Source organism: Schistocerca gregaria, chromosome 9 (assembly GCF_023897955.1).
Source record: "Schistocerca gregaria isolate iqSchGreg1 chromosome 9, iqSchGreg1.2, whole genome shotgun sequence".
In the NCBI taxonomy this organism is placed as follows: Eukaryota; Metazoa; Arthropoda; class Insecta; order Orthoptera; family Acrididae; genus Schistocerca; species Schistocerca gregaria.
The window spans coordinates 66,742,868-66,768,744 of record NC_064928.1 but is presented as its reverse complement, the minus strand read 5'-3'; the positions used below and the strand labels follow the sequence as shown (position 1 = coordinate 66,768,744).

The 25,877-nt window shown below is 46.1% G+C and overlaps 1 protein-coding gene across 1 annotated transcript; it reads right to left on the bottom strand.

Annotated features, from left to right (window-relative positions):
• Positions 1-4,254: 4,254 nt before the first annotated feature.
• On the bottom strand, positions 4,255-25,007 carry LOC126292092 (uncharacterized). Its single transcript, XM_049985907.1, has 4 exons — positions 24,581-25,007; positions 23,870-24,486; positions 20,371-20,839; positions 4,255-4,310 (listed from the first exon to the last, which is right to left on the bottom strand). The coding sequence occupies exons 1-4, from the start codon at positions 25,005-25,007 to the stop codon at positions 4,255-4,257; spliced, it is 1,569 nt and encodes a 522-aa protein (XP_049841864.1).
• Between the last annotated feature and the right edge of the window lie 870 nt (positions 25,008-25,877).

Genomic DNA, 25,877 nt, shown 5'->3' with positions numbered 1-25,877 from the left:
GGCGCATTCGCAGTTTTCTCCTGTTCCTGCTCCTCGTGCTGAGATAGCGTGACATGGCAGTGGGAAAACGGAAAGTGTGGTTGAGCTCCTTGGCACTCATGGCCGGACAGGGCCTGTAAGCTGAAATCTTGACTGCCCCTACTTTAAAGTTTCTCTGAATGATTCTTAAACCCTATTGCTGACGTGTCAGCAATTAATGCATTGTATTTGTTTCATTGTGTAACTCAAGAGTATCCATTTCCAAGGTTTCTATGCTTTAAAACTGTGTTATAATGTTAACTTCTGAGATGTATGAACTAGTTTTTCTTCTTCCCCCTCATAAAAAGTTCTCACAGCAAAAAAATTGAGTTAAATAAAGCTGATTTTAAAATATTTGGATTATGTGGAAGGTAATAAAGTGACACAGTAAAAGGATGTAAGTTGTCCATAACGCTGTTTTCGCAAATCGCTTCTTTCCTGTGACAGCAATTCCGATAAATTAAGTACGTGCATTATTACCATTAATTATTTCATTTTTCTGTTGTGTTTGTTGTTGACTTAAGAAATCTGTTGAACTTTTTGGCACTAGACCACATAGTGCAAAGTTTCAGTTACCAAAAACCGTTTCTTCCTGACAGTCTACAAGAAAACACTGCAGGCTTTACCCTCTAACACATTGCATATAGCCCATTGCATATCAGAAAGAAGTTAATGCGTTTCTTTGAAATTAATTAAACAGAACCTAATAATGAATCTTCTGAAGCAGGGCACTGAAAATGAATAAAATGTTTATTCGCCAAAAATGAACAGCAAGATTATTGTGTAAAACATAATCATGAATTGTGCAGAATGCGTTTTTAAGGCCCTTGGAATTCTTCACTCACTCCTAATACATGAAGTCCTTAATGATTTTTGTTGCAGCCTACAAAAACAAGATTCAGTTTAACTGTGATGTACACAATCACATTAGAAATACTCTTCATGTAACCAATTATTTAACTAGGGATCAAAGTGAAGTTACAGCTTCTACTACAAAGATATGGTATTAAAGAAGCTCCCATTTACCATGAGGCAAAAAATTGGGAATTTCTACCAATTCAAACAAAAAATTCACTCAGTTAACCTCTCTTACTAAAACCTGACTGAAGATGAGGATCAAAAAGTTCTGTCACTTACATAGCAGGTAAGTGTATTCATTGTAAACCTTTCTGTCAACTAGTAATGCATTGTAAACAGGACTCATTACTTACAAATGGAAGCAACAATGCTCTTCGATATAACAGGTGTAATCAAGTAAATTTGAAGCTACAAGAGGGAGATAAACAACAATTATTCAGTACAACTCCGGAGGCTACATCATTTTCTCAAAGTAGCAACTTTTTAAAATTTCCTTGATTAAATTAGTTTGAACAGACATGAATACTAAGCAATACAGTTGCAGGTAGATTAATGTTAATACAAATTATGGTTTACAATTTGTCTTTTGTTGATGTAAATCTGGAGTTGTTCTGCATCCCTGAACGTTTGTCTCAGATCAGATTTTTTGCTTTGTACTAGAAAATGAAGCAATGACTTATAAAATTTGCTCAGGAAAGTATTGCTTTGCCTCCTAAAGATTAGACAATCTGATAAAAACCTGTTGTAAAAATGTACTGTTTCACAGTCCTTGCAGAAATGTTTCCATGAGTTGAAATTTAGGGTGTATGTTGATACTTAGATGTAAAACTCGATGAAAAACTAGAAATTTTAAGATGGCAGAACGTTAATATCAATTTCACTACAAACGTTTTGACCATAATGAAAGCTTTCTCGTGTATTATGATGTATGTGGCAATTACAATAACAATAACATCGAATTTTGGAAATAATGAAGTCCAGTGGAATCGATTTTTTGACAGTGATAGACTTTCCCACTTAAATGGACTGTGATGTGGAACTTTTTTGTGGGTAGTTGTCCTTAACTCTCTTTGAATTTTAATGTTGGCGTTACTTGGGTTAATGTGTTCAAATCCTGCCCCAGGCGTGGATCCATGTGATGTCTTTAGGTTAGTTCCTGAGGTTGGTTAGATGTAAGTAGTTCTAAGTCTAGGGGACTGATGACCTCAGATGTTAAGTCCCATATTTCTTAGAGCTATTTGGACCATTAGCTTTAGCGATGAAGCCCACTTTCATCTAAATAGGTTCGTCAATAATCCGCATTTCACCACCGAGAAGTCTCCTCACCCTCAACAGGTGTGGTGTGCAACGTCCAGTCACTGAATAATTGGTTCATTATTCCTTGATGGTACGGTGACTACCAAATGGTATGTGAAGCTTTTGGAAGACAATTTATCCCCATCATTAAGAGCGACCCTGATTTCGGCAAGATGTGGTTCATACAAGACAGAGTTCGAACCCGTAGAAGCAGGAGAGTGTTTGATGTTCTGGAGGAGCACTTTGGGAACCATTTTCTGGCTCTGGGGTACCCAGAGGATTGGCCGCCATATTCTCCGAATATGAACACAATAGATTCCTTTCTGTGGGGCTATGTTAAAGACAAGGTGTACAGCAATAACACCAAAACAATTGCTGAGCTGAAAACAGCAAATCAGGAGGTCACTGACAGCATCAATGTTCCAACACTTCAGCGGAATTTCGCTATTCGCCTGTGCCACATCATCAACAATGATGGCAGGCATATTGAACATGTCACAACCTAAATCCGATTATATGTAGTAATGTTTACTTGTTGAGTAAAGTGTGTGCACACCGTAGTTTGTGACTAATGTAGGTTTTTTATATAGTTCAATAATAGTCACCTTGTAATTACTGTGAGTCTAAATCTTGTTGACTGTACCGCCTATGCCAGTTAACTGCAATGGTGACCCTGACTTCACGGACTCTTCATAACACTAAGTACTTCTGTATTCTGGGTCAGGCCATCCTGATTAAGGTTTCCCATGATTTCCCTAAATCGCTTCAGGCAAATGCCGGGATGGTTCCTCTGAAAGGGCACGGCCGACTTCCTTCCCCATCCTTCTCTAATCCGATGAGACTGATGACCTAGCACTCTGATCTCCTCCCTTCAAAACAACCCCCAACTTCTATGTTGGGCCAATATCGTGCATTTGCTCATAATGGCAAATCTATATAATCAGCAACAGGACGGATTCCTTCTTCAGAAGGAAGTATCAGATGGAGTACCTCAAACCACCATTACTTCATCAGCACTAGAAGACTCAAATCAGAGAGGAAATGAGCTGGTGACCACTAATTTAATGGACTACAGTGCTAATGGCGAACTAATATGTAAACAAGACAACAGACAGCAAATTGTTATAGTGTAGATACAGCTATGTATCAGAGTGAATGTGCAGGAAACCCTACAATATGCACAATTGGAACCATTTCACAATCAGCCGATGCTACTGTAAGAGACAACCACGCCAGCTTCTACCGCTCCGGTTCATAATCTGACGTTTCCTCCCATTTCACATTATATTCCACAACCGCTGGAGTCTTATGATGTGTGCTCCAATAACCCAACCACTCCTGTATTACATGGACAATCACTTAAATGTGCATTGGGTGTTCAACGAGCCACAAACCTGCCAGGATCTTTAGTCATATGAATCTACCAATGCAATGCCTCTCCAGTTAGCAGCTAGTGCTGAACAAGGGCAAGTGGAAATCATTCCAAAGTTACCAACATTACAGCCCAACCACTGAAAGGCTTGGTTGCAAATAACAATTCATTTTACGAAGTTAGTGGGTAATGGATGATACACACAAGTTTGAAGCAATGCTGAACAAATTAGCCAAACATTCTCATATCATTGGGGACATTACTGCTGCTCCACCTACTTCAGGCAAGTTAGACACAGTGAAAAACCATTATTGTCACGCCTGTAGCAGACACCTCAAGAACAAGTACAAGAGGTGTTTTATGAAGAGGACATCGAAAGCAGAGCATCTTCGCAACTATGGTGGTACGTGAGGCATACAGTGGGACTTGATTTAGCTTCAGATGACACCTTAAGGTTGCTCAAGCTTCCACCATCACTGAAAGATACACTCATTTCAGGAGAGCATGGGACTATAGAAATCAAATTACACTTGGCTAGTAGACTCCATGCAGTATTGCAGTTACAAAAGGAAGTGGATTCATACATAGGAAATATTAGTAATACTATGCTGGGAGCCATGTTGCCACAGCAGGAGAGGATTGGTTGCAGAGAAGTAGAAAAGCTTTCATGGGATCCGCAGAGACGACATGGAACGCCGATTAACCGAGCTTTAGCAGAAGCAGACGACTCCTGCTGATGGAACACCCTTGGCACGAGGTTCTTGGCCTTGCACAGAGAGAATATCAACTCATAATACTGGCTCGAGGTCGAAGGACCTATGTTGGTCTCATGAGAAATTTGAACCAATAGCATGCAAAAGCATTTCACGTATCAGCAACAATGTACTATCATTCCTGTGATGGACAACTAGACTCAAGAGGACTGCAGCCTACAAGGTACAAAGGACCAGAATAACATTTCCTTTTTTCAGCTTAACGACCCAGTCTAATCTAAAAGCCGTAAATTCAACAAAATACTTAGGTATTACAATTACAAACAACTCAAATTGGAAGGAACACACAGAAAATGTTGTGTGGGAGGCTAACCAGAGACTGCATTTCATTGGAAGGACACTTAGAAAATGTAACAGACCTACTAAGGAGACTACGTACACTACGCTTGTACATCCTCTTTTAGAATACTGTTGCATGGTTTGGTACCCTTACCAGATAGAACTGACAGAGTACATCGAAAAAGTTAAAAAAAAGGCAGCATGTTTTGTATTGTCGCGAAATATGGGAGAGAGTGTAACAGAAATGATACAGGTTTTGGGATGGACATCATTAAAAGAAAGGCGTTTTTCGTTGCGATGGAACCTTCTCACGAAATTCCAATCATCAACTTTCTCCTCCAAATGCGAAAATATTTTGTTGTCACCGACCTACATCCCCCCCCACCCCCCCTGAACCATGGACCTTGCCGTTTGTGGGGAGGCTTGCGTGCCTCAGAGATACAGATAGCCATACCGTAGGTACAACCACAATGGAGGGGTATCTGTTGAGAGGCCAGACAAACGTGTGGTTCCTGAAGAGGGGCAGCAGCGTTTTCAGTAGTTGCAAGGGCAACAGTCTGGATGATTGACTGATCTGGCCTTGTAACAATAACCAAAACGGCCTTGCTGTGCTGGTACTGTGAACGGCTGAAAGCAAGGGGAAACTATGGCCGTAATTTTTCCCGAGGGCATGCAGCTTTACTGTATGATTAAATGATGATGGCGTCCTCTTGGGTAAAATATTCCAGAGGTAAAATAGTCCCCCATTCAGATCTCCGGGCGGGGACTACTCAAGAGGATGTCGTTATCAGGAGAAAGAAAACTGGTGTTCTATGGATCGGAGCGTGGAATGTCAGATCCCTTAATTGGGCAGGCAGGTTAGAAAATTTAAAAAGGGAAATGGACAGGTTAAATTTAGATATAGTGGGAATTAGTGAAGTCAGGTGGCAGGAGGAACAAGACCTCTGGTCAGGTGACTACAGGGTTATAAACACAAAATCAAATAGGGGTAATACAGGAGTAGGTTTAATAATGAATAGGAAAATAGGAGTGCGGGTAAGCTACTACAAACAGCATAGTGAACTCATTACTGTGGCCAAGATAGATATGAAGCCCACACCTACTACAATAGTACAAGTTTATATGCCAACTAGCTCTGCAGATGACGAAGAAATTGAAGAAATGTATGATGAAATAAAAGAAATTATTCAGATAGTGAAGGGAGATGAAAATTTAATAGTCATGGGTGACTGGAATTCAGTAGTAGGAAAAGGGAGAGAAGAAAACGTAGTAGGTGAATATGGATTGGGGCTAAGAAATGAAAGAGGAAGCCGCCTGGTAGAATTTTGCACAGAGCACAACTTAGTCATAGCTAACACTTGGTTTTAGAATCATGAAAGAAGGTTGTATACATGGAAGAACCCTGGAGATACTAAAAGGTATCAGATAGATTATATAATGGTAAGACAGATTTAGGAACCAGGTTTTAAATTGTAAGAAATTTCCAGGGGCAGATGTCGACTCTGACCACAATCTATTTGTTATGAACTGTAGATTATAACTGAAGAAACTGCAAAAAGGTGGGAATTTAAGGAGACGGGACCTGGATAAAGTGACTAAACCTGAAGTTGTACAGAGTTTCAGGAAGAGCATAAGGGAGCAATTGACAGGAATGGGGGAAAGAAATACAGTAGAAGAAGAATGGGTAGCTCTGAGGGATGATGTGGTGAAGGCAGCAGAGGATCAAGTAGGTAAAAAACGAGGGCTAGTAGAAATCCTTGGGTAACAGAAGAAATACTGAATTTAATTGATGAAAGGAAAATATGAAAATGCAATAAATGAAGCAGGCAAAAAGGAATAAAAACGTCTCAAAAATGAGATCAACAGGAAGTACAAAATGGCTAAGCAGGGATGGCTAGAGGACAAATTTAAGGATGTAGAGACTTACCTCACTAGGGGTAAGATAGATACTGCCTACAGGAAAATTAAAGAGACATTTGGAGATAAGAGAACCTCTTGCAAAAATATCAAGAGCTCAGATGGAAACCCAGTTCTAAGCAAAGAAGGGAAAGCAGAAAGGTGGGAGGAGTATATAGAGGGTTTATACAAGGGCTATGTACTTGAGGACAATATTATGGAAATGGAAGAGGATGTGGATGAAGGTGAAATGGGGGATTCGATACTGTGTGAAGAGTTTGACAGAGCACTGAAAGACCTGAGTCGAAACAAGGCCCCCGGAATAGACAACATTCCATTGGAACTACTGACAGCCTTGGGAGAGCCAGTCCTGACAAAACTCTTTCATCTGGTGAGCAAGATGTATGAAACAGGCAAAATACCCTCAGACTTCAAGAAGAATATAACAATTCCAATCCCAAAGAAAGCAGGTGTTGACAGATGTGAAAATTACCGAACAATAAGTTTAATAAGACATAGCTGCAAAATACTAACACGAATTCTTTACAGACAAATGGAAAAACTAGTAGAAGCCGACCTCGGGGAAGATCAGTTTGGATTTCGTAGAAATACCGGAACACGTGAGGCAATACTGACCGTACGACTTATCTTAGAAGAAATATTAAGGAAAGGCAAACCTACATTTCTAGCATTTGTAGACTTAGAGAAAGCTTTTGACAATGTTGACTGGAATACTCTCTTGCAAATTCTAAAGGTGGCAGGGGTAAAATACAGGGAGCAAAAGGCTATTTACAATTTGTACAGAAACCAGATGGCAGTTATGAGAGTCGAGGGGCATGAAAGGGAAGCAGTGGTTGGGAAGGGAGTGAGACAGGGTTGTAGCCTCGCCCCAATGTTATTCAATCTGTATACTGAGCAAGCAGTAAAGGAAACAAAAGAAAAGTTTGGATTAGGTATTAAAATCCATGGAGAAGAAATATAAACTTTGAGGTTCGCCGATGAGGTTGTCATTCTGTCAGAGACAGCAAGGGACTTGGAAGAGCAGTTGAATGGAATGGACAGTGTCTTCAGATGAGTATATAAGATGAACATCAACAAAAGCAAAAAGAGGATAATGGAATGTAGTCGAATTAAGTCGGGTGATGCTGAGGGAGTTAGATTAGGAAATGAGACACTTAAAGTAGTAAAGGGGTTTTGCTATTTGGGAAGCAAAATAACTGATGATGGTCGAAGTAGAGAGGATATAAAATGTAGACTGGCAATGGCAAGGAAAGCGTTTCTTAAGAAGAGAAATTTGTTAACATGGAGTCTAGATTTAAGTGTCAGGAAGTCTTTTCTGAAAGTATTTGTATGGAGTGTAGCCATGTATGGAAGTGAAACATGGACGATAAATAGTTTGGACAAAAAGAGAATAGAAGCTTTCGAAATGTGGTGCTACAGAAGAATGCTGAAGATTAGATGGGTAGATCATATAACTAATGAGGAAGTGCTGAATAGGATTGGGGAGAAGAGAAGTTTGTGGCACAACTTGACAAGAAGAAGGGATCAGTTGGTGGGACATGTTCTGAGGCATCAAGGGATCATCAATTTAATATTGGAGGGCAGCGTGGAGGGTAAAAATCGTAGAGGGAGACCAAGAGATGACTACACTACGCAGATTCAGAAGGATGTAGGTTGCAGTAGGTACTGGGAGATGAAGCAACTTGCACAGGATAGAGTAGCATGGAGAGCTGCATCAAACCAGTCTCAGGACTGAAGACTACAACAACAACCGACCTACATAAGGAGGAACGATCACCAAGATCAAATAAGGGAAATCAGGCTCATACAGAAAGATGTAAGTATTCATTCATTCCGTATGCTATACGTGATTGGAATAATAGAGAATAGTGACGGTGGTTGGATTAACCCTCTGCCAGGCACTTAAATTTGATTTGCAGAGTATCCATGTAGATGTAGATGTAGATGATTCTATGAACCCTCTGCCAGGCATTTAGTGTGAATTGCAGTATAACCATGTAGATGTAGATGTAGATGAAGGATCTATGTGTGAGATAAGGTGTCTGATCGCCACATCCTACTTGACTCTAGTTCTGCAGTAAGCACCATACCATTGCAACATCCCCACTAGGCAGCAAACCACTATATACCATTAACGACACATTGGTGCATCATTGCAGAACATGACAGCTCACAGTAGATTTTTGGATTGTGGCGCACTTTCAACTGGAATTTTGTGACAATAGATGTATCTGTGTCAATTTTTGAGGTGGATTTTCTTCGCCACCACAAACTTTCACTAGACTTAGCAAAAGAAACGATAAGTTGTTCTATTACTGGACGTTGACTGCCGAGACACATGGTCAATTTTGGCACAACAGCACAAGAACATAAATGAAAACATTTGAAGAAAATTATAGAAGAAGAGATTGCCATTACTCACACCAAATTACAGGAAATGGTGCAGCAGAGAGCATTACTGTGTCAAGAAAATTCAGAGTCACAGGAAACAATAAGCAATCAATAAGAACAGTTGCACAGCAGACATAAGAGACTTACAGCCTTGCCACCGCAGGTATATCAACACACCAAGTTGGAAAAGACAAAATACACAGATCAGCCCACCAGTCTACAGCAAGGCAAGGAGACTTGCACCTGATAGACATTGGGCTCCTAGACAATCTGTAAATAAACTTTTGCACTTAGGCATAATTCAGTCTACTGCTAGTGAATGGACACCACCAACACATTTAGTACCTAAGAAGGACAGTTCTCATAGACTGTGTGGAAATTATATATCACATAACTCCTGTACTATCCCACATCGATATCAAATCTTTAGACTCTCTGGCAAGTGTAGATGTGATTAGAGTGATAGATTGTAAGAAGGCATACCATAAAATTCCAATAGCACCGAAATAAATTTCAAAAACGGCAGTTATTACGTCTTTTGGCTTTTCTGAATTCGTGTGAATCCCCTATGTTTAAAAAATGTAGCCCAGTCATGGCAGTGTTATATTGCCTCAATGTTTTTTTCTCAAAATCATCAGAAGAGCATGAAATACATTTAAAAATTATTATAAGATTCATGGTGTCACGGTCAATGAAGGGAAGTGTCAACTTCTGAAAAATGAGGTAACCTCCATGTGTTATTCTGTAACCAATCTCGTATTAGACCCACAGCTGATAGGATTGACACCAGCCACTCTATGCCTACACCTACAACCTCCAAAGGGGCTGCAACGAATTCTTGGAACAATCAACTTTTACAGGAGACATTTGCATCAACCAGCGCAGCTGCAGGCACCTTTGACAGACGCTTTGATGGGGAAAGATAATCATGGGAAACGTATGCTGCAGTGGACAGATGATATGCAAGAGGCTTTCTAAGAGATCACATAGTGGATGCCCTTTTAACTATGACAGCAGACACAATTCGCCACACGACTGAAACAGTTTTGCAGCAGATAATCGATGGAAAATCTTACCCACTGTGATTCTTTTCAAAAAAACTAACTGCAGTTCTGTGCAAGTGGTCGGTATTTGACAGGGAGCTGCTCAAGGTTTATGACGCAGTCTGGTGCTTTAAGGAAGACATCGAAGGACGACAGTTAGCAATGTTGATAGACACGATAAGGAATTCTAGTAAAGAATATCTGCCTCGACGTTTTTGGCACTTGAATTTGATCAGGCGATTCTCGATGGATGTGGTACACATTATGGTGATGCATTGTATTGTGGGTAACTATGTTCCCAGAATAAATGAATTCTCAGTATACCTCAACTTCGACGACATTGCAGCACCAAAAGAAAATGACGAGGAGCTCCAACAATTGTTATGAAACCACACAAATCTAAAATTTGAACGCTGACAAATGAGTGATATAGCAGACACGTTATGGTGTGACACACCATAAGGATACACCAGACTATTCATTCCTAAAAAAGTATAGACAAACAATTTTTCAGAAACTCAACAGATTATCGCACCCAGGAATACATACGTGTATCAGACTAGTGACAGAAAATTTTATGTGGCCAAACATCAATCGATTGTAAACTTTGGACTCAAGCTTTTGTGGAATGTCAAAAGAACAAAATAGGAGGACTAACAAGCCCTACTTTAGGTGCATTTTAGGTTCCATCTGGGAATTAATAGCATGTTTGCCTGAATTTTATTGGTCCCTTCCCATGTTGAGGAGGCAGTAGGTTTTAAATATATCTTATCTGCCATTGACAGAGTGACAAGATGAGTGGATGCCACTCCATTTCTTGACAGCACAACTGAGTCCACAGTGAAAGCAATCATGGAATTGTTGATGGCTCAGTGACCATCACAAGTGATCAAGGCTCACAATTTGAGTTGGCACTGTTCATGAACCTTTGTAAAATGTGTGGAGTGAAATGCTATAGAACCACCGTCTACCACTCTCTAAGCAACAGGCTGGTAGAGCGGTGGCTTTGCCAGTTAAAGGGAGTATTAATGTGTCACAGGGGTGAGTTACATGAATCTCTGCCATGAATCTTAATAGGAGTCAGATGAGCAGTGAGGCAAGACTTATAAGCACCATTAGAAGAAATTGTGTATGGACAATTTCTAAACCTTATGACAGAGTTGTCGAACCAGTAGCCTTATCAGATTCTGGGGGGGTTGATGGAATTAGTACAATGTGTGAATCTTCATATTTCCAACCTCCTCAACCTCGCAAGAGATCATATGGCGTTCAACCAGTTTTTGTATGCAAAGAACTGCAGGACTATGATGCTGAAGGATGATACAGTTAGGTCAGCGCTCCAACCATCATATTTGGGCCCACGTAGTTATATGCCAAGGTGACAACACTTTTGACATTACATTCAATGGAAAACTATCTACCCTTTCGGGACATATGCTGAAACCAGCTTGGATATTGCAAGATATTCACAGGCTACTTCCAATATGCAGGCTGACTCCAGGGATTCACACAATGTGCAGCTGTAACTGTCAACTCCAGACCACATCCATACTGTGGAGACTGCTGATCTACCCAGTCACGCTGTGAATCCTGGTGTAGACCACCAGCCCAATTGGTGGACTATGTGGTGTTTAGTTCTAAGTGCTATATTATGCCATACAGCGACTAGTGCATATGTTCACAAATAATTTCTTTCTTTCTTTCTGTTTTCATTGTATTTTTGTGGGGAGATGATGTGCACATGAAACTTATATGACTCATGAATATTATTGCGATTGTATCATTACATAATCTACAGTTTTTATGTGAGAGACATTGTTCCACAGGTATTTAGGTAGTTAATTTTATTTTCTTATGTTCTGTTATTGATATTGTCTCATTGTGCATGTCATATTATTTTTGTGTATAGTTCTGTGCTTCTAGATATATAACACACTACACTGATTTCCATTGTCCTCCGCACTGCAATGTGGGGGGTGGTAATGTGTTGAGCCCTTAGCACCAGGAAATCACCCGGAACAAGTCTTTCCCCCTCCATGCCTATACATAGTCTAAGCTCCACTGCCAGCTCCACCCAGTAGAAGCTACATCAATCTCGTTAGTGTCACAGTTATGTCAGTCAAAGACACTCCCTCCAATGATACAATGATATCACAGTCTAATACATGTTAAGGAGCTGTGATGATATTCAGTAATTAGTAATAAATTTAAGTTTTCCTAGATAATAATATAATATTAATGTGTATTTTTCAAGAAATAAAAATATGTATAGCAACTGGAAACATCGTTAGTGACAAGAAACCAAAAACAAATTCAATGTTAGTTAATGTCAATAAAGATAAATTTTCATTAAGTAATTCACTTTATGTAATACAGTCGTTTAGGGGAAGATCAGATTCAAAATAAAATATGAAACCAATACTCTTAGCGGTAGTAACGCCAAGGATGCAGCCAGATAACTTGATTGTCTAAAATCAACATTATACCCAAACAAGTCAAAGTCGTTTAGTTTACATATCCACGATTAGGTCATGAAAATTAAAGAATATAAGAATGACATAAAGTAAAAATGGCCAATGAAAGCAATAAGATTTTCGCATATATATGACTCATTTCATTTGTATCTTCATGTGCAATGGACGTATTTTAACTTATAAATTCTACCAACGTCATTCCTGCACATTATAAACGATATTAATTTGGAGTCTAAAACGAATTCTGACTGCTGCTGTGTGGTAAGTCAGTGTTATATGTTCTACTGCAAACGTCTCAGGAAGATAATATGTTGCTATTCTTTCTTGTAGCTGTTGTTAACCAAGAGTTGTATGCAGCACTTTATTTGTAAAAAGAAATTGTGCTCCAGTATTGAGACCTTTTTAAATTTTAGACGCCTTGATACACTATTTTAGCGCTTTTACCTGTATGACATATGGAGTGTACTGTCACAAATCAAGCACTAGTTGAATGTAATTTCGTGGAATTCACAACCAGTTCTTTTGTGCTTTGATAATGGCGACTTGTATGTTTGTCACATTGTGGGTTTACAAGAAACAAATGCTACAGTGTTCTATGAAATTAACGTATCTTCTTCAAGTTGAGCTAGTTTTTTCTGCCCTTAAGACTTTACAGCAAAACTATTCCATGAATAACATGCAAGAACAGATTGGATCGATCTAGCAATAACAAAGTAATATGGTTGCCCTCTGGAAATACAGTCAAAATTGGTGTTTGTTTCACATGTAGTATCTGAATTCCAAAATTTTAGTTCCAACTATACTGTGGTTCCACTTTCTCTAAGTTCAAATTATCTATGATTTGATCATGAAAATTAAAGAATATAAGAATTACATATAGTAGAAATACACAAGGAAAGTAGTACGATATTTGCCTTATGTGACTTATCTCATTAGTATTTGCATGTGTAATGGGTGAATTTTAGCTTGTAAATAATATACATTCATATTATGTTACAACACACATCAAAAAAGTTTTGCGTGAACCGAATTCGTAGAACTCCTGAAGATAGAAATTGATTGTGGTTATTATATCACAGACAAATATCCTTTGACTGTTCAGAGGTGTCCCTACCCAACCAAAGATGTAAATACCAAGCATGAGCAGCGCCTATTAGACGAAGAGGGTCCAACAGGCAATCAGTTCCAGTCATTCCACCAGGAAGGAGGTACAGGGCTCGTGTTGTAATCGTCAGAGACCTGTTCGGAGGCAACTCTGTCAGGCTGAGCGTCTTACACACTCTCCAGTAAGTGCAGCACAGTGGACGTTCCCTGCTGTTTTGGGGTGGCATCATGTGGGGCTGATGTATGCTTCTGGTGGTCAAGGAAGAAACTGCTGTATGATATATGAATACCGTCCTACCGACAGTGAAACCATATCGGCAGCATACTGACAAAGCATTCGTCTTCTTACACGCTAATTCGCGTCCCCATCGTGCATGCGTTTTGAATTACTTCCTTCAGGATAACGACATTTCTCGACTAGAGTGGCCAGCATGTTCTCCAGACATGACCCCTATCGAATATGCCTGGGATAGATTGAAAAGGGTTGTTTATGGCTGAGTGACCCAGCAACCGCACAGGGATCCATGCCGAATCTCCATTGAGGAGTGGAACAATCTGAGCCAACAGTGCCTTGATGAACTTGTGGACAGTATGCCATGACAAATTCAGGAATACATCAAGAGGATGTGCTACTCAGTATTAGAGGTACAGTGTGTACAGCCATCTGGACCATCACCTGTGAAGCTCTCGCTGTATGGTGGTACAACATGCAATGTGTGATTCCCATGAACAATAAAAAAGGCAGAAATGATGCTTATGTTGATCTCTATTCCAATTTTTTGTACAGGTTCCGGATTCCTCGGAACCGAGGTGATATAAAACTTTTTTTGATGTGTGTATTTGAAAAAACTATAATTTCTCACTAATTAGGGAATGTCATCACAGTGTAACATGTATTCATAGACATTATCTATGGTCTATGCATGTGTTACACCACAAACATACGTATGTCTCTCTACCCTTGGGTGAAGTGTCTTGGACTTACAAATCTGTGATTGCTAACAACTTTGATGTAACTTCCAGTGGGTGGAACTGGCGACTGGTCTGGGGCAGGGCTTAGACTATGGATAAACGTGGAATAGAGTGAATGAAAGAGACTTGTTCTGGGTGATATTGTGGCACTAAGGCCTCATCTTCTACATGAGTCACAGAGGGACAAAAAGTGGGAAGGTTGCAATATTTATCAGACAACTTGCTGACGTGACAGACATTGTCCTGACCAAATTTCAATAAATTTCTTTGTGATAGTTTTGCAAATCTGTGAAAGTTATTGAAAATGCGTAAAGAAAGTAAAAATAGAAAAGATATTATTTTGAATGATCATTATATCCATTAGAGATCGTGGTAATGAACATTCAAGATGAGGAATACTTTCACAACAATTACAATGGGAAATTTTACACACAAGATGAATTCTATCTGCATAACAATGCTGAAATGCTTGAAATGTGTGATGTGCCTGGTATGCAGTCATGTTGTAATCATGCGGTTTTGTTCAAAAATTTTAATCTCAATTGAATTGAATCAGAATTTCATGTCAAGCAAATGATTGCTTTTTTTGTATTACATTTAATATTATATTGAATTTCAAGATATTTTATATATATTTCGACTTTGATTGATGTTCAAGTCAAACTGGGTTCACATATGCAACTAGTATGTGCCTCAGCTAGTGTCTTTCTGTAGTGGCATTACAAATTCTATGCAGTTGCACAACTTTCAATATGGCGTCAATTGAAACCATATCACAGGGTACTAATATTATAGTGCAAGTTATGGCATTAGAGCTGTCACAACAGTTAAAGATAAAGAAGACAAAATCCAAATGTTGCATCCAAAAATATATTTCACACCGGGACAAATCAGGGGCCATAAACACATTTATATATTAAAAAAAAACTTGGAGACGGAAATGCCGTCTGCTATAGCAAACTTACCAACAGCTGGCATATAAATATCAGTTGCAGACATGCCACTATACAAAGATTTTAGAATTTTGTTGATATTGATTACTTTATGCATTTCGAGTATCTAATTTTTAGTTTAACAGCTGCCACATCACTCTTGGGACTATTTAATTAATATAATCTATAATTTATACAATACTCGGTCCCACAAATCACTAAGCTGATTCGACTTGCTTTTCTAATTACATATTAACTTTAATTATTTATTCATTCAAAAATATTTTAAGGTTGTATGATTTCATGCTTTCCCGGCGAAATGCTGACATTCTGGAGTAGTCGGGTGTTCTGCCGGATGTTCGTGTCAAACTTGCACAATATTTCGACAGTGTGCCTCACTGTCTTCCTCAGGTGCTTCCTGGGACTTGTCCCTGTTTGGAATGCGTCCAGTATTTACGCCTAGGTGTTAGGCGTTCCGTGTGCGGACCGCGCCGAGTCCTCTGCTCTGTGATTGGTCCTTCCCGAGAGGGTGTGTCTGGTTGGCGCCTGCTGCTCCCTCCGCCGTCCGCGCCGCGGCAGGCGTTTCCTCCGCCGTCCGCGCCGCGGCACGCGCTGCCTCCACCGTCTGCGCCGCGATGGAGCATCCAGTGGACGACGTCAGCCACCTATCTTGGGGTAACCATGGACAGCCAACTCATCTGGCACTTACAGGTAGCCAACGTTCGACGGAAGGTGGATCAACAACTGGGAATGTTGTACCCACTCATTAATGAACGGTCTTCCCCGTCCATCAACAACGGGATCCTGATATACTGGATGTTCATCCGTCCAGTCATGGATTATGCCTGTGCTGCATGGGGTAATGCGGCAAATCGCCATCTCCACCGCCTCCAAGCGCTCCAAAATAAAGCGCTCCGAAGGATTTTTCATGTGCACCCGCAGTTCCCATCACGGTACCTCCATGACGCGGCATCAGAACTCGAGGTCCTCACCAGATTTCAAGCAACAGCGCTCATGATTTATCACCAGGTCGCCGCCTCTGCTAATCCCCTCCCACGGGCGATCGGAGCTCCATCGGATGACAGAGATGTGTATAAAAACCCTGTTGCGCTGTTAAACAGGTAACCAGCACTTAGCCTGAAGCGCAGCTAAACAAACCAGAAACCCAGGATGCAATGACCTATTCCACAACTAACGACGACACACTCAACTCCTGAAGCCTATCTCCTTCCTACCCATCGAAGCAGTAGTAAATGCCTTCGGGTAAATGCTACCTTGCCTCACTCGCAGTAGTTCGAAGACGTGGACTGGAGCCGCGATGGAGCAAGACTGGCCGCTACCTGGGTGTCACATTGGACCACAAGCTGACATGGAAGCCGCACATCGAGGACGTCAGGGGCAGAGCAATAGGGCGCCTACGCGTCCTGTACCCTCTGCTCAATCCCTCGTCTGCGCTGCCGCCTCACCACGGCATCACGCTGTACCTGGCGCTGGTACGTCCAGTGCTGGAATACGCGGCTGTGGTGTGGGGCAACGCGGCCGAAACACACATCAGCAAGCTGCAGAGGGTGCAGAACAGGGCGCTCAAGCTCGCTCTGCGCCTGCCGAGGCTATACTCGACCGCTCGGCTACACGAGCAGACCGGAATACCCCTCCTCCGCGACCGCTTCAAGCAATCGGCGCGGGCCTTCTATGAGCGGGCCGAACGGTCCGACAACCGGCTCATCAGGGATCTGGGCCATCCTGCACACCACAGGCCAACAACACGCTGGCCTGACCTGCTGCGGGAGTGAAAACTTCCGCAATAGAGACAGGACATCCCCATCCAGAAAGAAACAAACCAGAGGCCAATCCACGAAGAGAGGTAGTCCCTCCTAAATGTAAGGCTTACGCAGGAATAGCAGTTGACTGCTTAGCCTGCTCCTGCACGGGTCAGGGCAGACCTGTAAGGTAGAAGAGTGAGTGAGTGAGCACCGCGCTGGGCGCTCCCTCTGCCGTCTGCGACCTGCTAGGTGCTCTCCCAGTCGTTTTTCGTTGAGATTTTAGAAGCTCCAGTGCTGGGTTCCATGCAGCACTAAGTTGATATCCAGTGTCACGGTTGATGAGGTTTTCACTGATCTTAATCTCAATGGATTCTTTTATTACACTGTCCCAGAATCTCGGCGTCTGTGTTACTATTCTGGTGTTGTTGTAGTCCATGGCGTGGCCAAGTTCTAGGCTGTGTTCAGCCACTGCTGATTTCGTAGCTGTCCCAATCTGGTGTGCCTTTGGTGTTCCTTGGACGTGATTTGAACCGTCCTGGTGGTCTGGCCTATGTGTGCCAACCCACACTGGCATGGTACGCTGTAAATTCCTGGCCTCTGTAGTCCCAGGTCGTCCTTAGTATTGCCCAATAGTGCACCGATCTTCGTGGGTGGGCAGAATATGCTCTTGATGTTGTGTTTGGCCAAAATTCTGCTGATTTTGGCAGATACTGGCCCTGCATATGGGAGGTATGCCGTTGCATCTTCCTATCATAATCTGCCTTCAATAGGATCACAGAGGCATTGCCTTTGTCAGCTGGCATCACCACAATGTTTTCATCTTCCCGGAGTTGCCTGAGTGCCCTCTTTTCTGCACTTGAAATACGTCGATGACACCTTTGTCATCTGGCCCCATGGAAAGGAGGAGCTGGACAACTTCCTGGAGCATCTGAACTCACGCCATCCCAATATTAAGTTTACGATGGACCTGGAGAAGGATGGTCTACTTCCTTTCCTGGATGGGCTGGTTAAGAGGAAGGCAGACGGTACCTTTGGGCATAGTGTGTATCGCAAGCCCACACATACGGATTTGTATCTACAAGCAAACAGTTGTCACCATCCAGCACAAAAGAATGGTGTGCTCAAAACTCTTATCCATCGGGAACAGACGCTCTCAGATTCTGACAGTCTGATGACAGAGACGGCACACTTGCGGTCAGTATTCAACAGGAATGGATATTCTGCCAGAGACATCCAGAAGGCGTTTCACTCAGTAAGTGCAGCAAAGGAACCAGCAGAGGAAGAGGAAGAGGCCAAGAGGGTGGAATACCTCCCATATGCAGGGCCAGTATCTGCCAAAATCAGCAGAATTTTGGCCAAACACAACATCAAGAGCATATTCTGCCCACCCACGAAGATCAGTGCACTATTGGGCAATACTAAGGACGACCTGGGACTACAGAGGCCAGGAATTTACAGCGTACCATGCCAGTGTGGGTTGGCATACATAGGCCAGACCACTAGGGCGGTTCAAATCAGGTGCAAGGAACACCAAAAGCACACCAGATTGGGACAATCTACGAAATCAGCAGTGGCTGAACACTGCCTAGAACTTGGCCACGCCATGGACTACAACACCAGAATAGTAACACAGACGCCGAGATTCTGGGACAGTGTCATAAAAGAATCCATTGAGATTAAGATCAGTGAAAACCTCATCAACCGTGACACTGGATATCAACTTAGTGCTGCATGGAACCCAGCACTGGAGCTTCTAAAATCTCAACGAAAAACGACTGGGAGAGCACCTAGCAGGTCGCAGACAGCAGAAGGAGCGCCCAGCGCGGCCGGTCCGCATCATCAGAGTGTCATCAACTTAGGAAAGCTAGTGTTTACCAAGGAGGCATTTACTACTAACAGCAGATTGAAATAAGGAAAGAAGGGACATCACATTCATTTATATGTCAGCATGCAGGCGGTGGAGAAATCGGAATCACAAGAAGAGAGCTATACTTTGCACCTTAGCGAGTAAGTATCGCACTGGGCCGCTTATAGCGGTCTCTGTCATCAGACGGGGCACCAAGGCTCCGGATGAGAGGATTCGCAGAGTCCCCAGCGGAACGATACAGAAGTCCGGCCTGGCGTTGAAAACGAGCCAGAACGTATTCCTCTTGAGCTGCCTCATGGAGAAAGCGAGATGGGAACGTGGCAGGAACGTGAAAAATACGGCGGAGGGCCTTGTTCTGCAGCTGTTGAAGGCAATGAATGTGCTTAGTGGCGGCGTTGCCCCAGACAGCGCTGGCGTAATCCATCACAGGGCGGATAAAGAGGCGGTAGACGAGAAGCCCGTTCGTCACGGAGAGAGCAGAACGTTCATTGAGGAGGGGGTACAAGGCCCCCAGACTTTGGTGCACTTTAAGGCGGACAGCCGCTGCCTGCTGTTGCCACGTCAGTTGACGGTCTATAATGACCCCCAGGTAGGTGGCGGCGTCGGTCCACTCAATGTCCACACCAAACAGGCGGATCGGCTGGACTTGTGGCGAGCGTCGTCTGGTGAAAATGACGGCCTGGCTCTTGAGGGCATTAAAGGAGACACGCCATCTCGTCGCCTACGTCTCGAGGTCAGAGCATGCATCCTGCAACCGACGGTGGAGAGCTGCTGGCCAGCGGCTACGTGTGCAGAGAAGGGTGTCGTCAGCGTACAGGGCCCTCTCGACGCGGGGAGACCGAGGGAGGTCTGACGTGTAGATGGAATACAACGTGGGGCCCAGGACAGAGCCCTGCGGAACGACAGCCGTTATCAGCCGAGTCGAGGACAGGGCGTCGCCTATCCGCACCTGAAAGCGGCGTCCCTGCAAGTACGAGGCGAAGAGATGAACGATCTTCTTCGGGAAGCCCAAGTCCTTGAGTTTATACAGCAGCCCGCAATGCCACACACTATCAAACGCCTTCGAGACATCCAAGAAGATGGCGCCGCAGAACTCCCTATTGTCGAAGGCGAGGGTAATTTCGTCCACCACACGGATCAACTGGAGGCAGGTGGAATGCCCCTTCCGAAAGCCAAACTGTTCAGGTGGCAGAATGCGTCGGCGGTCCAGGAAGTCCCGCAAGTGGTGCAGCAGAAGCCTCTCGAAGACTTTGCTGAGGTGAGGCAGCAGACTGATAGGCCTGTAGTTGCGAGGATCCTGATGGGGTTTACCCGGTTTAGGAACAGCCACAACAATCTCACGCCGCCAAGCTGTTGGGTAATTAGACGTCCAGATGATGCTGTTAAAAATAGTGGCCAGTATCACGAAAGCGATGTGCGGCAATTCCTTCAGGACCCCCACAGGAACGTCGTCAGCACACGGCGCCTTGGTCGACGATAAGGCAGCAACGGTGGACTTGATTTCCGCCGGAGTGATGGGAACGAGCAGATCGTCCTCCTCGCCAGTGTCTTCCGCCAAGTACGTGGCCATAGCCCCCTCCACGTGGTGAACATGCTGCAGGTCGATGGGGTCATCGATGGGGCGAATGTTCGCCTCAAAGATGTCGGCCAACGCGTTGGCCTTGTCTAAAGGTGCATAAGCGACGCCGGCAGGAACGCCCAGAGGAGGAATGAAGGCCTTCCGTTTGGCGAAGAACCTCACAGCGTCCCAGAAGTGCGCATCCGATGTGAAGGAGGATAGCTGCGACGCCCATTGACGGTTCTTATGTTCAACGATGGCGGACTTGATGGTCCGGCGGTCCCAGCGCGGCGCTCACTGACTCACTCACTGTTCTACCTTACGGGTCTGCCCTGACCCGTGCAGGAGCAGGCTAAGCAGTCGACTGCTATTCCTGCGTAAGCCTTACATTTCGGAGGGACTACCTCTCTTCGTGGATTGGCCTCTGGTTTGTTTCTTTTTTTTTCTTTCTGGATGGGGATGTCCTGTCTCTATTGTGGAAGTTTTCACTCCCGCAGCAGGTCAGGCCAGGGTGTTGTTGGCCTGTGGTGTGCAGGATGGCCCAGATCCCTGATGAGCCGGTTGTCGGACCATTCGGCCCGCTCATAGAAGGCCCGCGCCGGTTGCTTGAAGCGGTCGCAGAGGAGGGGTATTCCGGTCTGCTCGTGTAGCCGAGCGGTCGAGTATAGCCTCGGCAGGCGCAGAGCGAGCTTGAGCTCCCTGTTCTGCACCCTCTGCAGCTTGCTGATGTGTGTTTCGGCCACGTTGCCCCACACCACAGCCACGTATTCCAGCACTGGACGTACCAGCGCCAGGTACAGCGTGATGCCATGGTGAGGTGGCAGCGCAGACGAGGGATTGAGCAGAGGGTACAGGACGCGTAGGCGCCCTATTGCTCTGCCCCTGACGTCCTCGATGTGCGGCTTCCATGTCAGCTTGTGGTCCAATGTGACACCCAGGTAGCGGCCAGTCTTGCTCCATGGGATGGGGCTGCCCATGACGGTGACTGGCGGAAGATCGGGCGGCAGTGGTCGTCTAGTGAACACCACCGCCTGGCTCTTTGCCGCGTTTTGCTTGAGGCGCCACTTGGTCGACCAGGCGCCAAGGGCCTCGCAACCTCGTTGGAGAAGACGGCGCATCTCGACCGCCTTCATGCTCCGCATGAACAGCGCAGTGTCGTCAGCATATAGTGCCAACTTCACCGGCGTCACGCGCGGAGCGTCGGCGGTGAATAGGGAGTACAGTAGGGGCCCAAGAACGGACCCCTGCGGCACTCCGTCTTCCAGCCTGACATGGAAGGACCGCTCGGCTAGGTATGACCGGAGGAGGACTCCGTGCAAAAAGTTTGTACACGAGGCCGTCGTGCCACACGGAGTCAAATGCCCTAGAGACGTCCAGGAACACCGCCCCAAGGTATTCCCGAGTCTCCAAGGCGCGCATGGCTTCTTCTACCAACCGCATAAGCTGGTGGACGGTGGAATGGCCCCTCCTAAAGCCGAACTGCTCGTCGGATATGATGCCTTCTGCTGTCACGTGGCGGAGCAGGCGTCTGGCGTACAGGCGCTCGAACACCTTCGAGAGTGCCGGCAGCAGGCTGATTGGCCTGTAGTTGGCGGCGTCCCTTGGGTCCTTGTTCGCCTTGGGGATTGCCACCACCTCTGCATGTTTCCATACAGAGGGGTAGACCCCAGAGCGAAGGACCTGGTTGAAGATGCCCGCCAGGGATGGGTGTGCACCCGCCGGCAGGCTCTTCAGCAGGTGGTTGGTGACGCCGTCAGCCCCGCCAGCCTTCTTGGTGTTGAGCGCCGTTATCTGCACGGCCACCTCCTCGTCGGTGAGCGCGGCTCCAGTCCACGATCATCTAACTTCGTCAAGTGTTGGAATGTAGCATCTACCCGAAGGCATTTACTACACCGGCTGAGGGTCGGAAAAGAAGAACATCAGGAGTTTCTTTATTGGCGTCTAAGGATGTGGTTTTCGGAATATACTATCTGTGGGAACTGATGTGTCTGTTAGTTGCAACTGCCGGCATTATCGCAGCAGCAGTGCAACGGGCCTCTGATAGAGGTCACGTTCATCTATAGGAGCCCCAAGGGTCCTGATTAAGGGATTATCCGATGCAGCAGCTTTGTCGTACATCTTCTGTGCGATGGCCTGAAAGCGAGTGAGCACTTCCTGCTCGTGGGCGGCTTCATGCAGATATCGCGCCGGAAACTGCGGATGGACGTGAAAGATCCGGCTAAGCGCCTTATTCTGCTGCGCCTGTAAGCGGTGAAGGTGGCGATGCGCCGCATTACCCCAGGTAGTGCAGGCATAATCCATAACAGGACGCACGAACATCCTATAGACGAGGAGCTCATTGGTGACAGAGAGCGCCGAATGCTCGTTCAGCAGGGGATAAAGCGCCCCCAGCCACTGCTCAACCTTCCGTTGAACTGCTAGCACCTGCTGCTGCCAGATGAGTTGGCGATCCATGACGACCCCGAGATAGGTGGCTGTCGGCGTCCAGGGGATGACCTCGCCGAATAACTGTAGGTGCTGATCATGTGGCGGCGTCCTCTTGCGCGTGAAGATCACAGCTTGGCTCTTCTGGGCATTGAACCGTACACGCCAAAGAGTCGCCCACCCTTGGAGGGCGGCGCACGCATCCTGGAGACAGCGATACATGGCTTGGGGCCACCGGCTGCGTGTGAAGATCGCCGTGTCATCGGCGTACATCGCGCGCTCCACCCGGGGAGAGGTAGGAATATCAGCGGTATACAGTGAATACAGGGTCGGACTGAGGACCGAGCCCTGCGGGACGCGGGCGGCAATAGGACGGATCTTCGAGCTACAGTCGTCAACGCGGACGACAAAGGTGCGCCCCCGCAGATAGCTTGCCATCAGGTGGACGAGGGACAGAGGAAATCCATGCATATAGAGCTTCCACAGCAGCCCGGAGTGCCACACACTGTCGAAGGCCCTGGTGGCATCAAGGAAAATGGCGCCACAGTACTCCTGGTTGTTGAAGGCCGTTGTAATTGCCTCAACAACGCGGACGATTTGCTGCGTAGAGGAGTGGCCACCCCGGAATCCGAACTGCTCCGGAGGCAACAGGCGACGATGGTCCATAAGAATCTTGAGCCGGTGAAGGAGGAGCCGCTCGAAGATCTTGCTGAGCTGCGGAAGCAAGCTGATGGGCCGGTAGTTGTTAGGGTTCTTCCTGTCCTTACCTGGCTTGGGTATGGCGACTATGACAGCGTGCTTCCAGGCAGCCGGATATTTATGCGTCACCAGAATTGCAGTGAAAAGGCGGGGCAGGTACGCATGTGCTGCAGGAGGCAATTCCCTGAGCGCCCTCCCAGGGACGTCGTCGGCGCCAGGAGCCTTTTTAGCGGCCATCGCCCAGATGCAGGTGGTCACTTCATCGGTGGTGAAGATGGGAAGATGATCGTCGTCAGGGCGGTCGACAGAGAGGTAGGCCTCGAGGCCACGGTCCACATCATGAACGAACTGTTGGTCCACAGGATCGTCGAGTGGGACGAAGTTCGCCTGAAATACATCAGCAAGGGCGTTAGCCTTATCCACGGGTGTATAGGCAACACCAGTCGGCGAGTCCAGAGGGGGCAGAGGGTGCTTCCGCTTGGTAAAGAAGCGCACCGCGTCCCATGCGTTGGGATCCGGGGTGAACGATGCCAGCTTCTGAGCCGACTGTTCGTTCTTGTGGGCGTTAATGGCGGCCTTAATGTTACGACGGAGAAGATTGACGCGCCGCTTCAGAAGGGGGTAACGGGTAAGGCGCCATTCCTTGCTGAGACGGTTGCTGATCCGGATTAGATCCAAGATGTCGGCCGGTAGTCCCGGGCGCCGGAACAGCGAACCCCGGGACAGCGGCGTGGATCGGAGCAGCGCTGAGTGAATGACAGTGGCGAAGGCAGTGGCGTCAGCGTCGACGTCGTCGATGTCGGGCGGAGTCGTCGGCACAATAGGCAATCCAGTCTGTACGTGGAAGATTAAGCCGAGGCGAGCTGACGGCGGGATCAACAGCAAGATTGAAGAGGACCGGCAGATGGTTGGAATTCAACTCATGGACGACATCAGCAGTCATGAATTGATGCAGGCCTTTGGTGATGGCGAAATCAAGGACGTCCGGCGTGCCACGGGACGGGTAGCAGGTCAGCTCGTCGGGCCCGCAAGCGTAGGCACCAACCCTGTCGATGACTCGATGGAACTGGCGGCCGCTGTGGGTGGTATGCAGAGAATTACACGCCGCATGTTTGGCGTTGAAGTCGCTGGCCAAAAAGAGCTTCCCCGGGAGACGGAGCAGCGCATAGGCATCGTCGACGTCCAGCAGGTAGCGAGGAGGACGGTAAACGGAGACGAAGGTGACGACCCCCGCTGACGTCACCACAGCCACAGCCGTCGCCTCCATCTGTCGTAAGAGTGGAGTGGGTACGACATAGTGGCGGATATTCCATTTGACGTAGATCGCAGTGCCGCCGCCGCGGGTGGGGCGATCGTAGCGATAGCACTTGTAGTTGGAGATGTTGGCCCGTAGAGCCGCCTTCAGGTGCGTCTCCGTCACGAGAAAGATGTCAATGTTGTGTACTTCAAGGAAGTGCTTAACTTCCAGAAGATCGCGGAAAAGTCCGTCGGCATTGTTTGTTGAAATACGAAGTTCCTCGAAACGTCGCACCCTATCCATGACGTTGGGGAGCGTCGTTGGTGGTGGGAAGAACGCTTCGGATCGTCGATTCGACGGTGGCAGCAAGTGTGGCGGGCAACGCCTGGATGGCGCGGCTCATCTCGGTGACCGCCGTCATCATGGTTTGGAGTAAGGTGAAGAGGTCGTGGGAGTCGACACTCGGTTGCTGGCCGGGCTGCAGAGTGTGGTCGACGGGATGGTGGCGGCGCAACGGCGGAAAGGCGGCGGGGCCGTCTGGAACGTCCGTCGGAGCGGCAGAGGACGCAGGGGCGTCTCTGCGGATGACAAATGGTGCAGCAAGTGGCCGCTGCCAGGCGTTAGGAGGACGGGACTGCGAGAGTGAGCCCTGTCCCTGCTGCGGGGCCCCCACGTGGCGGAAGCTGGCAGGAGTGCTGCTGACGACGGTGGTCCTTCGGCGGCGATCCCTGGCGGTGAGCGGGGGAAGCCCTCGTTGCCGTCGGCTGGCCTCCTTATGTTTGGGACACGACCTGAAGTTTGCGGGGTGTCGTCCACCACACAGGCCACACTTCACTGGTTCTTCCCTCGGTACTGGGCATTGCCGGCTGTCATGGGCGCCGCCGCACTTGACGCAAACAA